This window comes from Anas acuta, chromosome 3, assembly GCF_963932015.1.
Source record: "Anas acuta chromosome 3, bAnaAcu1.1, whole genome shotgun sequence".
NCBI classification, from domain to species: domain Eukaryota; kingdom Metazoa; phylum Chordata; class Aves; order Anseriformes; family Anatidae; genus Anas; species Anas acuta.
This window is the reverse complement of record NC_088981.1, coordinates 62,908,902-62,933,281: the sequence shown is the minus strand read 5'-3', so window position 1 is coordinate 62,933,281 and position 24,380 is coordinate 62,908,902. Positions and strand designations below refer to the sequence as shown.

Sequence of the window (24,380 nt, the reverse complement as noted above, 5' to 3'; positions counted from 1 at the left end):
TTCATGCAAAACACATTCTGTCTCTCAAAAAAAATTTAAATAAATAAATAAAAAATAATAAAAAAGATCTACAACATTTTCATAAATAATTAAATTACTGGCAGTGACGTAATAATTACTTGTTGGACACTTTGTCATAATAAAATCCAACGGGATTTATTAACAGTTTATATTTTTGTTGCTAGTCATGAACAGTGCAATGAGCAATGCTACTTATAGGATAGCTGACTAACAAACGTCTTTGTGTTTCGATTTCTAGCTTGTAAGCTACAGATCACACATTCTTAAATGTTATTATTTACTTGTGTGATTAAAAATAGCACTTGCTCAAGAAAAAGAGCCACAAAACTTACACGGCTCCAGTGCTACTGCTTTGGGGATCGGACCTGAATGGCGAGAGATGGGAAAGGGGAATCTCGCCTCTCACTAGGATGGCACCGAGGTCCCTGCACTGCGCCGATGCTTCTGCTCCACACAGCAGAGTAATTTCGGGAAGAACATAAAGGGATGCTTATAGTGATACTTTTAAATGAAAGCAAAACCTTGAACCACAGGTCTATACAGAGCTATGGTAGCGTGCTGCTATAAACATTATCCTTTCAAGCTCCTTATAGAGTGTCAGCTTTACGTCCTGACATGTTTCATGTTTAAACTTAAAAGGTTCGAGATGGGATTTCAGATGTTTGATGTTTCCTGCAGGGTAAAGCAGATTTTGGGGCACTGTAAAATAAAACAGGAGCTCATTGATGGGTGTTGGAATAGCAATGATGTGTGATTTCTGTGGCTTCCTGTAAAGTGCTAGGGGAGAAACAGCAAGGCTCAGATCCAAGAACAGGACTTAGGTGCCTAAGGTGTGTCTGGGGCAGGATTTAAACACCTGAGTCCCTTACTTTCAAAGCCCTGCTTAACTGCCAGCTCACTCCTGAAGCATGGGCATTTCTCAGGCATTTTGTTGTTTCTGCCATGAGATGTCAGCTTGCCAACTGAGTGTTCACTCGGCACAGGAGACTTCTGAGCTCAGGTCTCTTCTGCAAAGTCCAACATTTTCTCTTACAGAAACCCTGGGTAAAAAGGCAGCAAGCAGAGAATAACGATTAACAAAAATAACAAACCACACTTCTTCCAAAGGTAGCACAGGTCTCCACACACTGCAGGCAATTGCTTGTTGACAGTGGGCTCACCAGCCAGCTCCTCTCCTGTGCTAATAGGTGCAAGCAAAGCACCTCAGATGACATGGGCTAGAGTCAGGTGAGACAGAAGAGTTACTTTACTCTAGTTTTCCAACTCCTAGCTGAATATTTTTGCTGCTAAGCTTTTGGATACATTAAGGGTAGCAAGGCTGCTGCTCCTTCATGGTGTGTTTCACAAGACAAGACTGAGGCCTCCTTTGCTTTGCTAAAGAACACAGTAGCTTACAAGGCTGTGCACTTTTGCCAGGGCACCAAACCCCATGGATAGCCAGGATAACCAGGATCTGAATCAGTTTCTGACCCCAGCTGAGAATTCCTTGCTCAGTGTGCTCTTTTTTTTTTTTTTTTTTTTTTTTGTCAGTCCATTTTGGAGGTGCCCAATGCTTTCCACGCATTAAAAGGCAACTTGGATGCCGCTCTCAGGGCTGCTAACAGTACTTTCACCAAAGCATCGACTGAGGGCATCAGTGTGCACAAAGCAGCAATGTTCAGAACAGCATTAATCCTTCATCAGTCACTAGCTCATCCACCCCACTTCTCTCCAAATAACTCACCAGGGAGCAGCTTTTCTGGTGATAGCATTCTAGTGGGAAGTTACAGCAGATATAGGATTTGAGCATTTTTTCCTCATCTCCCCTATGAAGTGAGGAAAAGCATTCCTTGGAGGAAGGAAAAGGAGAAAACTCTCATATGAGCCAGAAACATAGGAGCAAACAGCTGGTGCAACAAGGTTTCCATTGCATTTCTTGACTAACATTTACAAACATCCACATGAACCAGAGCTACTAAAACCTGACACTTTAATATGTTTACAAAGTTTATATGTGTTATCAGCACATGTAATACTCCCAACAGGATTTATTACAGGTTCCTTTAGCAACAACATTTTTTATTCATAACAGCTCCACTGGTCAGAGAGAGGAAAACAGCCAGTTTCTTCAGAGCATGCCTCCCACGCACACTTGCCCTGCATTATTGGATTGCTTATTCATGAAGATTACAAATACCAGTGTCGGCAAGTGTTTCATAACCTTGTTTCCTTTTCCTAGAATGTTCATAATTAATTTCACTACGCTTTTTCTATGCCACTGAAAAAGGGGTTGCTGGTTTTATTTTAGTTTATGCTACACTGCTGAATGAAGAATTACCCCTGCAAAATAGAACCAAGTGGGACCAAACAATATTTATTTAACATGAAGTCAGAGTCAGAAGATGTTAAGTGCATAAATTTAGCAAACACATGGAGATGGATGAAGATTCCAGAACGTTTTAGTATAACACAGCATTGAAAATAATCGGCTAAGATGAGGCACTGGGCATAGTGTCCACAGATGTCATAAAATCTAATAGACAAGATCTTACTGGCAGGAAAGGTAAATAAATTACACAATTTGTTATTTTGCAAAGAAATAGGTTATGTTTTGCAGTCCAAAATGAAGTCACACATTTGTCTTTTAGGTTTCTGTTTTATGAAGAGTTGAGCACTTAATGAGTTTCAGAGTTGAGGATGTATTAAAACTGAACATGCAATTCTGTATGAGAGCATAGAGTATATAACTGGTGCTACATCCTGGATAAGTATTTTTAAGCCCAAGATCCTGGTTTTACAGATATAATATTTTAAATGTGCTGTTTAAATCATCCATTGAGGAGAAGCTTCAGTCATGTAAGAAGTTGTTGGTAGGATTCAGGTATGAGTGAATATCAGCAAGAGGACATCTGTATGGCTGCTTAGGTCATGTATTATTTCCAAGACTATAGTTATTTTAAGTAAGAGGTAAATGTAAAAACAAATTCCCCTGTATATATTGTGGACAAAAATATTTTCCTTTCTCTGTTGGTATCATCTATTTCTGGAAACAACCTACAGAATTTATGTGATTTGAGAATGCTGTTTCTCTTCCATAAATGGGCACCATGTCCTTTCATCCGAGTAATTCTCAGAAAGAAGAAGCTGTTACATTACTAACTCTGAGTTAAGTATATTTAAGGAAATAATGTAACAAATGGTGACATGTTTTATGATTATGTGATCTCTTAAGGGCCAAAGTGGGCTCCATCAACAAGAAAACTATGGAGGAGATTTCACATAAGCTTTCTTTTGCAATTTATTTGTGTGCTGTGGCTGGATGCTCTGATGAATGCATGTCTTCCCCAGCTTTATGGAGGCATGGAGCAATATGAATGGGGGGTCTGAGTCCTGTTTGCTAAGATCTGACTTGCCACAAAGGAAACTGTAGACTGTACACTTCCAAGATGAAAACAAGCTGCCATTCACCTCTTCCTGAAATCATATAATTTCCCACTTAACTTAAACTGAACTAGGAGAAGTTCATTTTTTCCTCTGTGTAAATCACACCTGAGTCCAGATAAAATAGATTAATCAAAAGATTAAAAGGGCCTGTGTTTTGCATCTGGGATATGCAGAGACCTTGGGCACATCTTGTCCAAAAGATATAGAAATTGCAGTATTGCATATAAGACAGCTTATTCAGAAGAGTCTTCCATCTCATGCCCACTGTCTCCCACTTCTCTCTTTTACATATTTCATCCCCTAGAATCACACAAGGCACAAGCCTAGAGCTGTCATCCTCGAGATGGAAAAAACACCCTTTATGCAGCATTTGCCTATGATCTCCTAAAAAGATCTTTTTGACCATCTTTTATAACACCTGATGAAAGTGTCAGAAAATCACACACTTACCAAAAATGCAGGATAGTGTTTAAAGCCATTCACAAAATATTACCCAAATACACAATTTTGTTTGAAAATATGTTTATGCATGTCCATATATTTAGTCAACTGTGTCTTTCTCCCTTTCTCCCTGCCCTTCATATCTATATACAGTTTACATAATATATATGCATACAAATTCACATAGACTCAAGCAAGAATTAAAGGTTTTGACATGTTCTTTAAGTGTTCTCACTTGAAATCATCTTAAGACATAAAGGACAGATAACCCTAGATACAATAAATTTTGTTTCAAAACTCTGGTCTATCTAAAAACTCCACCTTTTCTCCCAATGTTTTTGTGGTCTGTTATTTAGCTGCACAGTTTAAATCAAACACTAAATTAAAACAAAAAATAAATGAGAAGCTTGGTAGGGGATCCCCTTCTGTTTCTGTTTAGCCTGGTATGTTTAAAGCTACACCAGAAAGTTAAATTTATCCTTCCTTTTTTGGTTGTGGACAGGTAAAACTTTCTGAGGGAAAGCTTTTCATGAGGCATGTATCACCAGGTTGGACATCTGAGTCAATGAGGAGAAAGAAAACAATTGTTTGGATGGATCCTGGGCAGGGGAAAACCGTGGTGGTGGAGAAGGATCTTCATGTTCCCCTGTGATAACTCAGCAGCACTGCTGGTAATGTTATCAGGGGGTATGTTCATGTGTCCACGTGTATCTGTATCTGTATCTGTATCTGTATCTGTATCTGTATCTGTACGTGCTGAGGAAACATCAGGGAATATTGATTTTCATATCATTTATTAGATGACAAAAATACCATGATCATTCTCTGGAGATATTCAAGGCCCGTCTGGACGCCTACATGGGCATCCTGCTCTAAGGAACCTGCTTAGGCAGGGGGGTTGGACCCGATGATCTTTCGAGGTCCCTTCCAACCCCTTCAATTCTGTGATTCTATGATAAGACACATGCCAGATTAGCACAAGGTTTTCAATTAGAGTCTTGGCATTGCTTTTATTGGGAATTGGTTTAGGCAGAATAAGCATCTCCCAAAAATTAACGGATTGATTCTGCTTCTAGTTAAAGCTTGTGTCAGGAAGCAAATAACTCACAGAGCTCTGCCAACATGAAATTTGCATATCCTCAGAATACAGCCTAAATGTTTACATAGGCTATTAAAAAAGACCATGATAGTTGGTGGGGGATTTTTGTTCTCACTCACCAAGCAAAAGAGAGCCATGAGGTCTCCACTTCTCTTCATGAGGTGCTTGTAAGGGTAGTGAGGTTATTTCACCCTCTTTTGTCAAAGAACAGATGTAATTTGCCATTTAAAACTGTGGGAGGAATACTTTCACTGTGTTCTCCATGCTTTTTCACCCCATCCAGATCTCATGAGCTTTCTCCTAGTGTATTATCTCCTCAGTTAGAGTTACCAAGCTTCTCTTTCCCTCTTTTTCTATATCTATGAACTTTGGCACTACTTTTCAATGTAGTGACTGAAGAGATTCAGAGAATGAGAACATACACCAGGCCGTACTAGCATGAATAGTGGCCAACTAAAAAGAGTAAGCACAGGGATAGACCCAAAGTGCTGCATTTTCAGAAGTGGTAAGGGATAGAGGAATTGTAGATCAGCTCCGTTATCCTGCCTGATATAATACAGACATGCTCCACGTCCTCCGCATTATCCATAGTATGCCTGTATCCAACTCAAGCTTACTGGAAACAAGAACTAGCAGGTGAATGCAGTAAACCAGAGTAGACACACCAAACAGAATTAACATGTAACAAAGTTATGCGGGATATAAATATTGTGCCTCATATTGTGTCTCATATGATTTTTTAAAACAACTTTCTGAAATATTCCCATCACCATCGTTTCCTTTTCTTCCTTAGTGTCACCCAAAAGGAATTCTCCCCTACTATTCCCTTACCCTCACTCCCACTTAGCACCTATAAGCAGATTGCTCCCTGGCATACTTTTCCCTTTTGATGCCAAGCCACAAGTTATTGCAACTCGTGGTTCTGAGCTCAGCGTTTTGAGGAGAAGTGGTGGAAAGAGAGCAGATGCCCTTGAGCCATGGTGTGATGACTTGATGATAGCAGTGGGTTTCTGGGTGAGAAAAAATAAGCAGTGAATGGCTTCTTTGATTTACAAAGCCGCATTGTAAAAATAATCCATGAATCTTTGCGTATACAGAAAGAAAATACGAATCCTTGGAGCAGTTGTCTGACATGGCCCGGTAGAAGTCAGGAGGGAGATGGAAAAACTTGCCTGCTCTCTAATAAAGTACATAGCCCTGAGGGCTATCAAATGCAAGATCATGAAGGGTGCTGCTTGGAAAGTGGTGAACCATTATGAATGTGCCAGTTGTCATCAAATACTTCTGGGGCTGTTTGGCCAAGCACAGGTACCAAAATATTCACCCAGTTTGTCTACTGCTCTCCAAGCAGTAGGGCAGGACCCTTCAGGGACCAACAGAAAAAGTTTACTGATTGCAAAAATATTTGGGGGAAGGGGGGAGTAAAGTTGAAAGCCCTCCCATAATGTTTCGCATTTCCCCAAAACTTTGTCTGGGAGTGCTGCTAGATGCTCAGATAGCAGAACAACGGGTCTCAGTTTAGTAGGGCTCTTACTAAAAGCCCTACTATCTCTCCTCAGCTGCAGAGCAGTGTGGTGTCACGGAAGGGGTCAGCAGTGCAGTTCTTCAGCTGAACTGCAACGCATTGTACTCTATAAGCTATTCCTAGCTTTCGTAATGCCTGATCATCCTAGCTTTCAGTATGCCAAGCCCTTTCTTCAACACATTGAATTTCTCAAAGCTCTGCACATCTCTATTCTTTCTGTCTTGTGACAGCAGTTGAATAATGTCTACAAATGGAAATATCTCCTCCTCCTCTTGGCTTGCTACAGTAACCCCCTCCCCCAGTATTTTCAGCCTAAGTGGATTTACAGAGCTAGCCTGACAGTTTCTGAAATTGAAAACCTCTGGTTAATGACAGAACCCAAGCACTGCTTTTTCTATGGGCGGGCCAGTGCGTCTCGCTTCTCTGTAAGATGGACTCCCTCTGATGACGTGGGGATGGAAGAGATACCACACCCCGTCCAGCCGCCAGCCTCTTGCTGAGACAGCTATCACGACTGCCAGCTCTTCCTGAAGGTTTTACAATGTGGACAGTTTCAAACAAACATCAGATGAAAGCAATTTTGAGTCTAAACCAAGCACAGCCAGGTTTGCATTGGTGATTTATCGGTGAGAGTCATCAGCTCCTATTACCTATTTCATGAGCCATCCAGTCCTTTGGCTTCCAGCCATTTTTAGGGCCTAATTCTGCTCGTATTGAAGTTAATGGGAGGTTTTGTCACTGATTTCAATAGGAGGCCTCTGTCTATAGAGGCTTGAAGTGCTTCCAGGTTTCCATCATAGTCTGCGGTTCTCCTCTTTAAGTAAATTGGACATTAACAGATTGCCTGGACCCACACCTTTGGACATAGGAGAGCTATAGATCTGATTCAGCTCTCACTCACACACCAGCTTCATACCTCAGTGGAGTTACTCCTGATTTATACTGGCAGGAGAGCGAGGTCCAGTGTTACTTATGCCTGGGTCATTGCCAGCAGAACACGGAGAGAATTCAAGTCACTTGTTATCCCCTTCCCTGCACCTCTCAATCACAACATACACACACACACATATATATATGTGGATATATTAGAATCATCTGGACTCTTTTAAGTTATTCACCGTTGAAACTGACTTCAAATTCAAATTTTAAAGTTGAAATAACAAAGAAGGAGCAAAGAGCCAGAAGGGAGCCAGCTGCAAGGGTACTCACAATTTTCATCAGTCTACGGGACACTCCTAATAACATATTTTACTACTTTGTAGTGAACTTTCTTTGCTTCTGCCATAAATACATTCCCTGTGCTGTAAATGAATAGCTTGCAAGCTCAGTAAAGTTAATATAAAAGAATAAATCTTAACTACCTAATGTCAGGTCAGAAATATAAATCTTATCTAATATGCCAGGTCAGAAGGAAAGAATACTTTTAGCTGAAAATAGCAAATACTTTCCAGTGCAGAGCAGGAACTTATTTTTCTCTTTAAAAAAGTATGCTGCCCCTAATAAGATGAGTTGAACAGTCTCCTTTTAGAATCTCCAAAAGAAAAATAAACACATAGAGCAGAGTTAATTTATAAAATGCTCCAAAGTTTATCTTGGCAGAACCGTTTTAGGCAGTGAGATTTCTCTCTCTTTCGCACATGCGTTCACACACACACATTCACACACATATACACATCTCAAAATTAGGGCAGGCGCTTACAATAGCAAATACTACAGAAAACTTCTATAACTGGGCAAGTATCACAGATACTGAGCTTTACTCAGGCAAAGCTCTCATTTTAAAATCACTGATTTTTTTTCCAAAGCAAGACAACAACCCTTGGAGCCTTTTTATGACCTGCTGTGTCACAGTGGGAGCTGAAGAGCTGCACAAATACCTTCTGTCTCAGGTCTCCCTCCAACGTGCTGGCACTTCTGCAATCTTTATGGCAATGGTGCAACTGCCATCCTTCCTCTGCTCCTGCCTCCCTTCCTCACTGCCTGCCCAGGGCCCCACGTGCCGGTCATTTGCCTGGCACAGATGTTCCTCCCAGGAGCCACATGCTCTCACTGCTGCCCCATCCTGTGTCCCTCCTGCACACCTCCCTCACAGTGATGCAGGCTCCAAATCTAACAGCCAAGATACTCCCCACGTGTGGTGTGCAGCACAACCAAGAACAAACAGTATCTTGCCCTATCCCAACACCCCAAGCATCTTGGAGATCCTCCATCTCTTGTAGCAGACACTGTCCTTTCAGATAGTTTATTTACTTCAGGGTCTGCAAAGCAAACAGCCACTTCCCTCAGAATTAGAAAGAGTAAAGGCAAATTTATGTGGCTGAAGCATAGCTGTAGTGCTCGAGGCTGGTGTGTATACAACTGTCCAGAGGTACCTGTGCTCAGCACCACCACATTACAGAATGCAAACCCTGACTTGCTGAAACCACACAGAAGAATGCAACGAGTGGGTTTCTTTTCTTTTCTCCTTCCTTTTGGCTTCTGGGAAGATGCCAGTGATTTCCAGCATTTGGTCTGACAACTGTTCTACTGTAAATATTTAGAAGAATCCATTAGAGATTAAACAAAGTGTAAGTAACTGCTCCTAAGTGATAGCTCTTATTAATGTTTGCAGCAATAGGCACTTTACAAGCACATATGAACCTACCTCTGGGCTGCTTGTAGGGAATGACAAGATAGAAGGCAGCAGGCAGAACGCAGTGTAATTTGAGCGTCAGTGTGTTATCATTATAAATAATCAGTGCAGAGACAGCATTCTCTAATGTGTGCACTATGCTTGCAAATCTTCTAGACAGCAACGGGTAGAGTATGCTAAGAAAGTATCCTAACTGATGTATTTTAACTGATCTGTATCAGGCTGCAAAAGTACTCAAAGCCCTGGTTGGGACTCTTTTGTCTTTCTGTGGCCTGCCCCTGAAAAATACATTCAAAACAAAACAAAACAAACCACCATTGCCAATGAAAAAGCGCAACTCCAAGCCCTCCCCCAAGTCTAGTGCATCAAGAAAAGGCTTTGTAGTATTGTCGTATGTTAAAGGGGAAAAAACAAGCACCACTTTGGTGGAGTTCTTAACTTTTTTCATATTGCAAAATTCTCCTGACTGTACGGTATCTGAAGCATTCACTGTGCAGAGTGATACTGATAGCAGAGAAAGAATGAACACCAACGGTGTTCCTGGCCTGACAGTAAGATACTTAAGTAACGCTGACAGGAGCTACTTTCCAGTGGACTAGGTGAATATTAGGTATACATATATTCCAGTACCTAAAATGATGCAGACCTCTGGTGCTCTACAGATTACAGGTTGATTACATGGTCCATCACTCCGCATCAGGACAACATCCCCTAAACACACAGTTTGGTTTGTCATGAATTCTGTCTCCAGGGGAGTGTACTGGTGGGGAGCTGAGGCCTCTTTGAAACAGCAAGTCGCTTGACTTGCTTCATGCAACTCCACAAACCCAAGGAGTCAGTTAAAGCGGATGTTTTCATTCCAAGGCCCAGTTCAACCTTTCCTTTCACTTTGTCTTTTTTGGCATCCGCATGTGTCATTTTGTATCACAATTTTGCTGCAGCAGCCCAGCATTTGGAGTGGTGTTGTTGCGGTCATTTCATATCTGACGCCTGTCTCGTGGCAGCCCAACGTGGTGCCGCAAGCCACTAGCCACCAGTTGAGCTGCCAAATATTCATCATATATAGAGTTGGGTGAGAGCTGCTGAGAAGAAACATTCTGGTTCATTGGATTCTCTCATCACTTCTTGCTGTGGCTTACAGAGCCACAGGCTTCTGTGTCGCAGCAGGGAAGAAGTATGAAACTTGTTAAGGTAAAGACTAATGGTGCACATTGCCCAGAGAAAAGATAGGAGAAGAAACAATGTTTTTGATGACCTGAAGCAAGCCTCAGCAAGTTAAAAAGAAAGTGAGATAGCAAAAGAAGTATTTAACACCCTCCTCACTAGTTCAGATGCTGGGCTGCTGTCTAGACTCAGGAGGAGGGTGATGTCTGCTCCAGCTTCCTCTCTGTGTAGTCAACTAGTACCCAGCACAAAAAAAGCAACATGTTATTATGACTGGTTCCCAAGCATGAGGTGGACTTGAAGCATAGGTGGTGATGTGCCTGACTCAGTGGGTGCAGTGCATTTTTCAAGGTGCTGCTGAGGCAGGGCCCTCTCTGACATTTGGTTGAAGTCGGTAGCCATCTGTCAGAGAATGACTGCTGCAGACTGGGTCTTGGTGGGAGCTTTGGCTTTTCACTATCATTGGCCATCATTCACATCCAAAAGCAGGAGACAGGAAGTCGTGAAGTCTTGTTTGGGCTGTGGTCTTTCTGAACTTGTTCATAGGCTTCCAGGTGCCAAGACTCTTCCACCTCTAGAGCCAGCAGGCAGCAGGAGGAGAGAGCAAGGGTGCTGTGTTGAGTTTTTTGACAGTGGCAAGGATGATGAATGCCAGGTAGGAGATAATTCCCCTTATCTTCTTCTGTACCTCCATGTGTGCATATGTGGGAGCTTTGGGAAGTCAGACAGAATCAATGCTCATGCCCTGGAAAAGCTACAGAAGGGCAGACTAGACAGTCTCTTCAAGGAAGAGGAACATTAGTAAGGAATGTTTCTAAGCTAGTGGGCTTGGATAGCTGAAAACAAATGGAGTTGCTCTGCAGAAAATTCCTCTAAGGAACTGTTGATCTGAAATTGAGGGCAATTTTTGATTTTCTGTCTGGAGAAATAGCTTCTTTTCTGATACATGTTGATATTGTTGGATCAAGATGATCCAGAATCTTTCTTACAATTACGGACAGCAAAATTTTTATTAGTATAGTCAATTTAAGTTAGGTGTTGATCTTAGTTTCACACATATCTCCACTTGCACCAGCAGTTCTGTAAACATTCTCCTAATAATATCAATAAGAAGCAGCAATAAGAATGCACCTTTCAAAACCAAATACAAATGTACAAATATCAGTTCATTTTTCTTATTTATTCTCTTGACAATTTTTCAATAAGCCATTGTAATGATTATATGTAAAGCAAAAAGGAGGTAGAGAAGTTATTTTCTAAGACCAGTCAACAGTAGTGATTGCATTTAAAGACACAGATTGCTGACAAATCTTGCTGAAGCCCAGGTGGTCATATCTCTTCAGTAAACAAGGAACAAAACTTCCACTGGATAATTTGGTAGGGCTTTGTTGATGTTGATAGGACTGTGAAAATTTGACCCAAATAATTAACTAATTTGATCATCTTCCTTGACTGCAGGAACTGAAAGCATAAACACCAATAACCAAGCTAGGCATTGGACATAAAATGGAAGTTACTGGACAATCTCATCTCTAGCTAGATGTTTAAGGTAGCTCAGATAGACTGAGCTCTAGAAATGTCTATTGCCTCCAGTGACTACAAAGCCTTCTGTCCCCAAGCCCAGAGGATCTCCTCTCTCCATCCATAGAAGAGTTAAACCCAACAAGACTCATTTGAGGAGACTGGACTGCTGGATTAGTCATGGATATCTGAATCTTCACAGCCTACAAAAAGGGAAGGTGATACCCAGCATGGTCCATAAGTGCAAGCACTTTGATTTTTAAAATTGGACAAAATCTTGCAGAGGTACTACAATGTAGTTGACAGGGAAATGAACCTCCAGAAATCCTAACTTCTACTTTAGAGTCATGCTTGAATCTTCAAGGGCAGCAGACTTTTTAATTATACATCATTTCAGCAGAATTCTTGGGATATCATCTCCTTTTAGTTTGTGATGCTGTGAGCCATTCTCACTTATCTTTCGATGTTGTGATCACAATGAAAGCAATTTCTCAAAATTTGCTATTCTGTTACAATACAGTTGGTCACAGCATAAGCATGCACAATTTCAGTGTGACACCAGTGACTGAGAATAGAAGCACTTTACAGACTCTTAGCCCAGATGTGAATGACTACTCCAGGATCAGCAAGAGGTGGGGGTCCAGCCTTACAATTCCAGAGCAGGAGCCCCAGCTTGCTGGGGAAGAAATAAAAGTATAAAAAGAGAGATTATAATAATGAAGTTAATTTTTCTTCTGATCATAGCCATGCTGGATGAGAAGCTATACTGTTTAAGGTAACAGTGTCTACGAGTTCTATATAAGACAGCACCTTAAACATGCCTCAGAGATGCTGATTTGAAGAAACCAAGTGGAATGCATGGCATAGTTCAGACAAGACAGGAGCAGTGAATAACTTGGCTTGTTATCCCTTCTGCTTTTTGAAAGAGGGGGAGTATTTCATCATTTCATTCCATTTACACATGAAACAACATTCCGTTTTCACATTCTCTTTAGAATACTAATTTATCAGTGCTTTCTTAAATTTCTCAGATATAAAGAATAAACAAACTGAGGAAGAGACCATACTGTTGAAGAATTTTAGATAAATGTTTAGGTTTTAAAAAATGAAAAGGTACTGTCTGTTTTCTTTTGTTTTGTCAGTAATTTCATATGAATGTTAAACTGCATTAGATAAGTGGCTACAACACAGAAAGAGAAAATTAATTGAAATCAAAAGGATACTTTCTTGAGGTTCTCTGCTTCTCTATCCTGCACAAATATATTGTGGTAAAATCAACAAGTCTTCTACCATCTGTTTGCTTACACTGATGCCTCATCCAGCAGATATGCTACATTGAAACCTTATGAGACATAAAAATCCAATTTTGTTCATAAGGCAACAATGTGGAGTTTGTTTTAAGGAAACTGAAGTTTATTTTATTTCTGAAAACTCCCGTGAAGCAAGTAGTTCTCAAATCACAAAGAAAATATTGGATCATCACCCCATATTAAAAATATGGCATTTTTATTTGCTTTTATCCACAATTATTTCATTCTCTTTTTCTATGTCATCAAAATCAGATTGATGAGCATAACACAACTGACTGTGAGTAAGAAAATGATGATATTGCTGATGCTATCTAAAGATAAAATGTTAACACACTGCCGAGTTGTCAGAGGATGCATACAGGGATGGATGCCTGAAGGTGCTCCTCAGGCAGACACAACTGCACACTTGAGAGCATAGCAGCAATGCTGGCACTTGCAGCATCTGCAGTGCATTGTGGACTGTGTTACCTGAGAGATCTTGTGGGTTTTAAGGCCAGAGGGCCTGCTGGGAGAGGGTAACATGACCACCTGTTTAGCAAAAGTCTAGGACCCACTCAATGGTTCCTTTCTCAGGCACAATAATTTATGGTTGAGGTACAGCATACTTTTACAAAGATGTCTGACCTCTTATTTGAAGCACACATATGAATGAGATTATACTGCCTCCCCTGAGACCACTGCAATGATTAACTTGCAAGGTTTTCTGAATTGGCTTTGGATAATGTGGTCGAGACTCACTGATTCCCATTTCCAACCACTGATCTGCTGTATCTTACTAACAATAACAAGTAGCTTTATAACATCAGATATTTTTAGGGGGAACTCCTAATTACACACTAATTGTTTTTCCACCTAGAGAAAGAGGTGCTGTTCCAGAGTCTCAGGTGAGGCTGGTTTTAAAGAAAACACTCCTCTGACCTAGATACAGACTTTACTGTGCTTTTTATCTCTAAAGCAAGCGTGACTGAGGCATTAATGTATCTGTTCTCACACCTGTTTTGTGCCAGTATAGCTTTTTTGATATTAAACTTTAATAGAGTTGTTCCTTGCATAAAATGTCATAACCGAAGAAAGAACCAGGTCTAGCACAGAATTTTTCCTGTGTCATGACCAAGCAATTGTATTCCTGATCTAAGTGAATGCCATGAAAACGTGGCCTGAAAGCAGGTGTCCCTGTGCAGCTTGCCTAATGCTGTGCCCTGCCTCAGCAGCTCTCAGGAATTATGTGCCATCAAGATACTTCAAAGCTTAAAGATCTTCAGAGGAAGAAAACAGCAGCAGGGTGATTCACCGGCCCTTCTGAATTCCTAGTACTGGACTATTGCTTCATCATGGGCATTGGGACAGCCACATCTCTTCACTGTAATATAAAGCATAATGAGGCCAATATAGCGACCTTGTTGGGTTTTCTGGTAAGAGCCCAACAGCTCTAGAGTGTCCCCACATTTATGAGTTCAGACTGGTTATGGTGGTTATCAGACAGGCAACGCATTCTCTTTCTTTTCCAAACATGTGCTACTAAAGAGCTGCTTCAGTGACCTAAAAAGTAATATGACCCCTTAAAAGAATAAAGTGTAAAAGCTCTTACATCACAGAACTGGATCTTACTTGATTGCCTTAAGGACCTCAGGATAACAGGTCCTATAGAATTGCACATATATCTGGAATGTTATTGCTATTGCTGCTGCTGTGATTTGATCATATCATGTTCTCAGGGTTTTTTAAGGATGGCTGAAATCACAATATGGTTTGTGATAATTATACTTTTTCTCATTTTCACATCAGTGGAAAACATTGTAATCGTTTTCCCCAATCATTTGACCTCCTTTTCACTTGGTTTCCCTTTGAACACCTCTTTCTAATTTTCTGTGAGAACACCTTTGTTGTACTGGCTTTTTTCCATGTGAAGTGTTACATATGATGTTGGTATGGAAAGTATTACACAGTAAACAGCAGATTCAAGCTGAAAAAGATACTTTAAAGATTAACAAAGAAAGACTCTATAGGACACCAGCTTGATTCTTACTGAAATCAAAGCAATCTGATTTCCTTCCTACCAGAATACAGTTCAGGAGTTACTTGATAAAATTAATTGATAATCTCAAAGTTGAAAACCTTTATGTTGAAAAGCACCAAAACTATCATATGTGCTTTGTCTCCTGCACAGTCACAAAGAAACAGGGCTGCTTACTTACTGTAAGCACCAGAGGAATCTTACTCCCAGATATTATGAAAGTGATTTTAAAAGCATGAACATTAATAAATTAAAATAGTACCAAACCCTTCTCTTAATAAGAAATTTAGTATTCCCATAGCTATGCTTTTCTCTGTAGAATAAGGAAAAACAATATATTTTTATTTTTATTTTTATTTTTATTTTTATTTTTATTTTTTTGTCTGTTAAAGAAAAAAGAATAATATTCTTGCTCCTCTGAAGAAAAATGAAAACACAGTCATGTTGCAAATATTTGAAGCTTTTTGTTCTTTACTATGAAATTATCTAAAATATTGAAAAGTTAAAAAAAAAAAAAAAAAAGTTGAATCTTTGAATCAGTTAAAGGATAAGAAGTGCTATGCATTCTTTTCAAAGTTCGGGTTAACAGTCAGGCTTTTGCCTACTTCAGGAAGATATGTGTCTGCTCCAAGCACAAGAGCCTCTATTCAAGAATGTGTCCTTAATTTTAATCAGGTATTTAGGTCTAATTGAAGTCAAGGGGTCTGTAACACATGTGTGAAGGTAACCATATGCTGATGTGAGTTTTTGAATGGGGAGGAATTTAAGCATGGGCTGACATGGTAATCGTTTAGGTTTTTATTCTGTTGGGTCTGGGCACGCAGAAAGCAGCATAAAACAGATCAACAAACATTAAATCTTGTTAACTTGGTGCTCGGTATAGAAAATAAAAAGGGCCTTTTATTTCCCTGAAATTTCTGACCTTTTTTGTTATTTTTCTTCTCCTTGTTGCTCTTTGCTCACCAACCACAGTTCTAGTTTTCTGTGGACAATTCCCAAAGGGAACATTCCTTGCTGGAGTAACTTAACCAGCTCTTTTCCTTCATTTACAGCAAGTACAGCACCCCTTGCAGAATGCAAAGCAGATCCTTTGGTCACAAGCCAGCGCTAATAGCGTGTTTTCCAATAATCTAATCTCCTCAGTCAAAGAGCAGAAATCAGAAAGTTAAAAGAAATGACTTCCCAACTTGTCTCAATCTGCCTCTGAAATCTGTGCTTGGAAACGTCATACAAGTAACTAGAATAAATTGTTACCACACTTGCACCCATGACTCAGTAGATGTTTTCGTAACAATCTGATGTATATAAGAGAATCCCATATAAAGCAAGGCAGAATGTAGTGCCAAGCACAGAGTTACATATAAAGGCCTGCATCTGCAAAGTAAGAAGCCAGAAATTTCAGCCAAAGCTGAGAACATATCGTAAACATCTATGAATTAAACACCTCGACACTCCTAAGAGATAGGTATCATTTCTTCTTTGCAGCTGAAGAAATTGAAGCCCAAATATGACAAGGCCAAAACTTTTAAGTTTGGCTCTACAAGTGAAGCAACAACCCTTTGATTAACATCCTAAATAAATAGCTGCATTTTCAGACCGCTGACCATTTGCATCTTCCACAGGCATGTCGAAAATCAGGTTATGTGTTTAGGAATGAAGTGGGGGCATTAGTTGTCTCACTGAAGGCCCTGGATTTGAAAATGTTGATGTTAATACTTTCAGCTTTCCAATGATAGAAAACAGAAAATATTTCTGAAACAGACAATATGGAGGTAACTTCATCAACCTTCAAATACAAGAATTCCTAGCTTTCTCCAAAAAGTACAAAAATCTGCGGTGCTGCTAGAGGGTCTTCAGATATATGGAAATATAAGGCTATATGTTGAAAGTTTACCTATTCCTTTTGTTTTCTTCCGCAATGTTTGTTTCATTTTTTTTTCTCTACTGAAGTGTATGGAAGCTTGTTTTGGCATTGGGAACCAAAACCATCTCAATGATTTTTTTCAGTACCTAAAATGATGCAGACCTCTGGTGCTCTACAAATTACAGGTTGATGACTTGGTCCATCACTCTGCATCAGAACAGCATCCCCTAAACCTGCAGCTTGGCTTGTTGTGAATTTTTGTCTCCAGATACTGTACTGGTGGGGAGCTGATACCTCTTTGTAACAGCAAGTCGCTTGACTTGCTTCATGCAACTCCACAAACCCAAGGAGTCAGTTAAAGCGGATGTTTTCATACTAGGGCACAGTTCAACCTTTCCTTTCACTTTGTCCTTTTTGGCACCCGCATGTGTCATTTTTTATCACAATTTTGCTGCAGCAGCCCAGCATTTGGAGTGGTGTTGTTGCGGTCATTTCATATCTGACGCCTGTCTCATGGCAGCCCAACGTGGAGCCGCAAGCCACTAGCCACCAGTTGAGCTGCCAAATATTCATCGTATTGGATGCTTTAAAAATAACTGCTGTGATTTCATGTTTTTCTAATATCTGGGGGATGTTTGGTTTTCACTGAAGCCTAACTAATTGTTGGTATAACTTATATTAGACAGTTCTGTTTGCAGCAATGGTTTCTATTTCTATAATTTATTCTGCATCCTGTTAATTATTTTACAGAATAACAAAACAGAACAGAACAGTCCTCTCTTCCTCATTGCTATAGTTATTAGAAAAATGTTCTTCAACAGAGCACTGTTGCAAAGTGCCAAGAATATTTTTCAAGCTGGCTAAGGCATCTGACACCTGAAAAAGCAGCCATCTCAGCAAATGGGTCACTTCATTGTGAAACAAGTTGGGTAGGAAGAGGTGTTTCACAAATTGTACTTGTGCAGTGTAGGGTGACATGCCCTCAGGATGCTGCTGTGATTCAGTCTAAATTATGTGACACATACTACTGCTGTAGGCAAAAGACTAGCAAAAGTATATTTTTAAGACAATTTGTGCAATTAGAAGTGTTGGACATCACATTTGCTGTTCAACAACAATGTTAAATAATATATCTGACAAATAAAAAACGAGCCACCTTTAGAAGCTACAATTCATGATCTTTTCTTTTTTTTTTTTTTAAATTTATTTATTTTAATTTCTACTTTAGGTTAAATTGATTTTAAAGACACAAGTTTTTTGTGTTTTTCTTTTTTCTTTGTTGTTTGTTTTTTGTTGGTTTGGGGGTAATTTGTCCCAATTGAAGAAAGAACATTAAAGCAGTTTAAAAAACTTTGATTTTATAACTTTTACTTGAAAATATTTAATCAGACTCATAATGCTAACCCAAATTTTTCTAGGTATTTAATTATCAGTTTCATATACAATTGTATACCTTTCTGGTTATTTTTTCTTCACCTAGTCTTGTCAATAGGTGGCCTCATTTTTTTTTTTTTCTTTAGAATTTCCTTTTTCTTGCAAATTAAAATGTTATATCTTACCATTCCATACCATTTTAGTTATTACAAATTAAAGCCACTTGGAGAATCACTTACAGAAAAACATTCAAACTGAACATGCCACTCTCTAAAAATACAAATATTTCATAAAACAACTTTGACAGAATTCTGTCTGAGAATGAAAAAGAAGCATTTTGTACCATAAAAACAAAACAAAACAAAGCAAAAAAAAAAAAAACAACAAAAACAAAAACAAAACAAAACAAAACAAAAAAAAAAAAAAACAGAAAAAAAAAAAAAAAAACAAATAAACAAACACCTGTAACATCTTCTGGAACTGATTTTTTGAGATATTCTGAACTGTTTTTTCATATCAAGTGCTTCATTTGGATTTATTATATGTAATATGAATGCTTGAAAAAGTTAAACTGAAGCCAAATATCTCCAACAAAGTGAAACAGATCTTTTTTAAATGGAATATTTTGTAATTTTTTGGTTCTTATGACAATTTCCCACATTTAAAAAACCTTGTGAAACAGCCTTCCCATCCTCTGCTCCACGGTTGATCCATAGGGACAAGCATCAGAGCAAATGATGGGTGCCTTTCAGCCACCAGAACCGAACTCCCAGTGCTTGGCCTCCTCTCCAGGCCACCCCCACCCTGCCAGCAAGGAGGCAGCTGGGCACTTTGGCCTCCCCCCGGGCACCTTGGCCTCCAGGTACCTTGGCCTCTGCCTGGGCCTCTTCCTGCCACCAGAGCACCCAATGGGATTGCTGCATGCAATTGATTTTTGATGCTTTTGATTGATTTAGCTGTCTGTGGAGCTTGGTGTGTGAGCATTATGCCATTAATTAGTTTGGGGATGAAGGATGTATGTTTACAGAGGCCACATTTAAGTAACAATAATGAAAAAGATGCTTTGTTTTCTCTTGCACTCAGCGGAGGAGATGGGTGTGCAAATCCTCAGGCAGTGTTGGTGCACCACCACCATGCGACAAATGAGTTGTGTCCCTGCTCGTGCCCAGAGTGGATATTAGCCTTGATTTCATCACCCGTGCCCCAATAATTCAGCTCAAATACTGCCCAGCATGGCTCTGGCTTGGCTGTAAGCTGCCTGCTGCGTATCAGGGCAGTGACGCTGGATCTATTATGGTCTTAGGGAAGAGAAGGATGCTTGGTGTGAGTGAGAAATGTCTTTCATGTGGGCCAGTATGTGAGGCAGCAAAGAAGGTTGGGAGGGGGAGGCTCGGACTTCAAAGGGAGGGCAGAAGGCACAAAGGGTGATGAAACAAGCCCTAACTACGTGCCATTCATATTTACTTCACAAGGAGGGCCAGACTTGCAGAGCTGTTGAACTGAGTCAGTTTGTCAGGAATCAGACACTTACTTAAATCTCACCCAACCTAAAGCTTAATCCCACTCAAAACAGGCCATCTAATCACACTGACCTTTATAAATCAGATAAGGGCACTCCAAATCATGGGCTACCCAAAAGCTGTTGATTAACAAATGAGTGAGATCTTCGTCCCCCTTTCTTAAGAGGATCTGTGCTGTTGACTTTGGTGGGCCAGGATGGCAGCCAAAGAGTCTGAGCCGGCTGGTGGTGAAGTCTCTTGTCTGTTTTCTACCAGAGCTGAATTTGATTTCATATCGTTACTGTTCACATTTTGCATTCAGAAACCTTTGGCATTTTTTTTTTTAACTGGCAGAGGTCCCAGTGGCATGAGAGAGATGAAAATAGTTGTGTCTTCATTTGCTAGGTGTTGATAGCGTATGCATCACTACCCAGTGCTGCAGCAGAGAAGCAGTCACTAGACTGCTTCTAGTATTTTTGCCATTAACTTAAACTTGAATTTTGGAAGGTATCTTGTGTCACTGATAGGCCGGTCAGCCTGAAGAATTTACCCTTTTTCCTCTAGGAAAATTTGAGATCAGTGTTTATCACTGTTACAAATTGTAGAACCCAATTTTTAGAGACCTTCCAGCACTGCAATATTTCTTAGTATCTATACTCTGGGTCCAAATCTTGATGAGAAACTTGAATTTAAAGAGACAGGTTCTGATTCAATGGTTGCAGGCATCGATCCAGAATAGTTCCACTGCAAACAACATAATTTGGGGCTTCCAGTTAGTTTCAGCATGGTATGAATTTAATCATCACACAGAAAAAAAAATTAGTTCATTCAGTACAAACTTCTGATCAATGCCACTTATGAAAATATACAAAATTGAGAGGATATTAAGTAATTGACCAAAGGCACATCTGAGCAACGCCAAGGCAGTGGGCTGGCTTGCTGTCTAGCTTATTAATTTTTTAACGCTGTAAACATAGTAGTAGAAAAATCATAACTTTGACATGGGATTACAGGCATTTGCTGTCTAAACCCTTCTCCCTAGTCCCCAGCACGGAAAGTAAAATCTGTTACATCCTGCTGTTCTTTCTGTGGTTTCTGAAACAAAACTTTGAGAGAAAAACTCTGGTCTCAAAAGACCCTGTGGGAAATGGGAAACTTGCAAATGCTACTGTAGTTGTGTAATGTTGACAGTATGAGCTGAGTGATCCTTATACAGCTTGGAAGTGCATGAGCATCTGTGTAATACGCAACAATAAAAGTCTCCAGTATGCTGGAGCAGCAAAAAAAAAAGAGAGGTAAACTGGGGGGACAGTCTCTGCTGTCAGCATGACAACCTTATCACCAATGAGCTTTGTTAGAAACATATGAATGATAAATGGAAGTCTAGCATAAGGCAGAAAATGTGCCTGCATATTTGAGAGAATGAGCATGTACAATATAAGGGCATGTTTTTCTTACCTGAAAAAAGTCTGCACCTCTTGTAATGAAGAGATCTGGGAGTCATGGGGGTCACGGTGGCATTTGACAATTTTTAAACCACTGGTTTTGGAGTTCTGTGCCCATAAAAACAGTGTAGAATCAACTGGAGAGCTTCATGATGTCATCTTGCAGGTTTAGACTGTTAAAATACTGTCCAAATATACATTCAAGAAAGTATAATCTCTTCCCAAAACTCATGTCTCTTTCTTTCTCCTCAGCACAGATGCTTGCTTTGCATATAGCCGAGTCTAGCATATGTCATGACACATTGGTTAAACAGCTACTAGGTGTTTCTTACTGCTACTCTTTATAGATCCTATACATTTCCTTCTGTAACATGTAATCTTATCTAGACAGTAAGGATGTGCTAATGTCATTCAGTTTCCTACCCTTATAGAAGACTCATAATGTAGTCTTGAAGGTTGGCTATTGGAAATAACTATAGCTGGCTCTACCAGTAAAATCTGTAGTTGCTTATAGGATTTAGAACTTGATGTAAACAGATATTGCATGACCTGATCCTGCCATTTCCACCATCACAAGGGTGCTTAAGGCAACTTGCCTTTGGAATCCTCTTTGCTCCCTATAGTGGTTAATCTTCCTGTATCCCTGAATTGTAGTGGTGCTCCATAGTACGTGGGAAAAAAAATAAAAAAAATAAATAAATCAATTTCCCTTCTTTCTCCATGAAAAGAATTTTTCAGTTTATTTACAAAACTCTCTGGAATGAGAAGGAGCCATTTGTGGTTGCTGTGGCTCATTTCTGTTGCACTGAAGATGCTAGGAGACTGCACAAAACTCTGTACCCCTGGTGAGATTTTTCAGTCTGTTGATGCTCTTTCTAACTAAATTCCGGGGAAATGTGTTCTGGCAGCCAGTGTACTTAATTTTCAGGATCACTTTGCCAGACATGTATTTAATAAAGATGAGGCATCCCCCAGTGAGATCTTGGCTGTTTGTGATGAGGGCCTCCTTGCTGGTAGACACCACTACAAAATGGTCACGGATACTCCCTCAGACTGTGGGACAGTCCCGTACTCATCTTTCTGTTGCTCTTTAGAACTGTTGACACTTGGTGAACAAAAAAGGTTGGTTTCTTTTTCCTCAGATGTAACTGAGGGAGGAGGAAAATGTTCTGTCAGGCCAGGCAGATGTTTCAGTCCTTATGGGATCTTTTTATTTCAAAACACTTGATGATCATCTTTTTTATATGTTGTGTACTACAGAAGGTAGCAATACTCTGAAGAAAAACTGAAGTCAGACAAACATCTGGAAGAGGACAAATATCTGGAAGAGATGCCATCCTCTTAGAAAGAAATCTTAAAAGTGTTTGTGAAGCACAAATCACAAAGAGGAAGAGAAGATGTTAAGAGTTTAACACTTGACTTTGAGACTGGTTTTCCTGTTTGCTCTTTTTGTGGCTGTCTCTCCTTTCAAGGTTTCCTCAGACTACTCTAAATCCAGGGGAGGTTGGATGGAGAGCTCACATTCCTCAGGCATCACCACTGGTTCTGTTGCATCCCAGAAAACTTATGGCCAATCAAACGTAGCAATTACTGTGCAATGGGTCTACCTCCCCTATAGAGCCCAGCTGCTGCCCCATCACAACACATCAAGTCCCTGGCCTCCATGTGGGTGATTTAAGGCCAAGCTATCAAGCAGAGCTGAGCCTGTAAGATTGAGCTCAGGTTTCATTTCAGCCCAGGCTGGCAATCTCTTTAGCAGTGATAATACAAGCTAATCAAACCCATGTGTACTTATTCTCCCAGTGCTGTTCCACCACCCCTGGGCTTTTCCCATGCTCTGCACTGTATGTTACCTACACATTGGTTCAGTGGTTTTGCCCAACAATTGTCTGTTCCATTTCTAATGTATTTTGCACACAGAGAAATGCTGTCCAAGAAAGAGTATGAGGAAATATGCTGTGGTTTGCAAACTGAATTCCTTAATGACTTTCTCATTAGAAGAGCTCACTGCCAAATGCTATTTGCTTTTGCCTAAAGGACAGTCCGCATGATTAAGAGTAACTGTGCTTCACACGAAGTATTGTTTTCAGGCCACTGCCACAGACAGCTGCTTCACACTAAGCAAGAGAGAGAAAAACAGATGCCAAAGAACTTGCAGAGTGATAAGTGTTACAAGAACTCAAGGGATATCCTGTCACAAATCCCCCATCACCAGGGCTGGTACCCATGGGGTGTGATTTGGTAGGTGAAGCTGAAGCAGGGCTCAGGTCTTGCAGCGAGGTCCACCCAGGAGAGGCTGAATTCCAGAGTAACTCTGCTGTGAAAATATTTCCTGTGAGCACTCACAAGCCTGAGAAACCAGAAGTAACAACAGCTTCCTAGCACGGATGGATTTCATTTGTCTAGCACATCCATTTCAAGAATGACCCTCTAAATGGACTTCTTGTAGTTGAAGATTGATGGTAAGACAGTGCACCTCAGCTGCAGCAAATGGGAAAAGAATATTCTTTTACCCCAAGCTTTTCCCCTGGCTGTGAAAATATACTCCTGCCTGGATTCCTGGATTTCTCGTGTATATTCTTTTTTTTTTTTTATACCATCACTTTCAATATATATATGAAGTAAAACTAAGCGCAAAATTTAATCGCCAAAGGTGTTAGAATTTGTTTGCTGCGTGCCATCAAAATCACCTATCATCCCATCATTTAAAGTTCAGACTCAAATTCAGCTCCTTGTTCCTAACTTTCTATTTTTAATAGGGAGATCACAACTCATTGTTTTCAGAGTAGTACTTTGGAAAATATTCTGAGAAAGGAAAATCCCCAGTGATTTCATTCACTAATGAGGCTGAAAACTAATATTTGGACAAACAGTGTACACACACAAATAAATAAATCAATAAATAAATAAATCAATCAACAACAATGACAACAATAACAAAAACAAAAACAGAAAACAGCATTCAAGCCAAAAAGAGCTTAAAGACAGACAGGGGCTGGGAATAGTTCAAGATTAGCTTAGTGTCTTCTCTGATCTCTAGTAGTTAGG

The 24,380-nt window shown here is 40.0% G+C and overlaps 1 protein-coding gene across 2 annotated transcripts in view; it reads left to right on the top strand.

Moving 5' to 3' along the window:
• The window catches only part of RSPO3 (R-spondin 3), a 60,981-nt gene that overhangs the window by 6,135 nt on the left and 30,466 nt on the right, over positions 1–24,380 (top strand). The window contains exon 1 of one of the 2 annotated variants that reach the window (XM_068677511.1): positions 4,545–4,572. The exons of the other annotated variant lie outside the window; for it this stretch is intronic. Coding sequence (XP_068533612.1) covers positions 4,560–4,572 — 13 coding nt within the window. The 5' untranslated portion in view covers positions 4,545–4,559. Of the gene's footprint in view, positions 1–4,544; positions 4,573–24,380 lie in introns of those variants that run through there. 2 annotated transcript variants of the gene reach the window in all.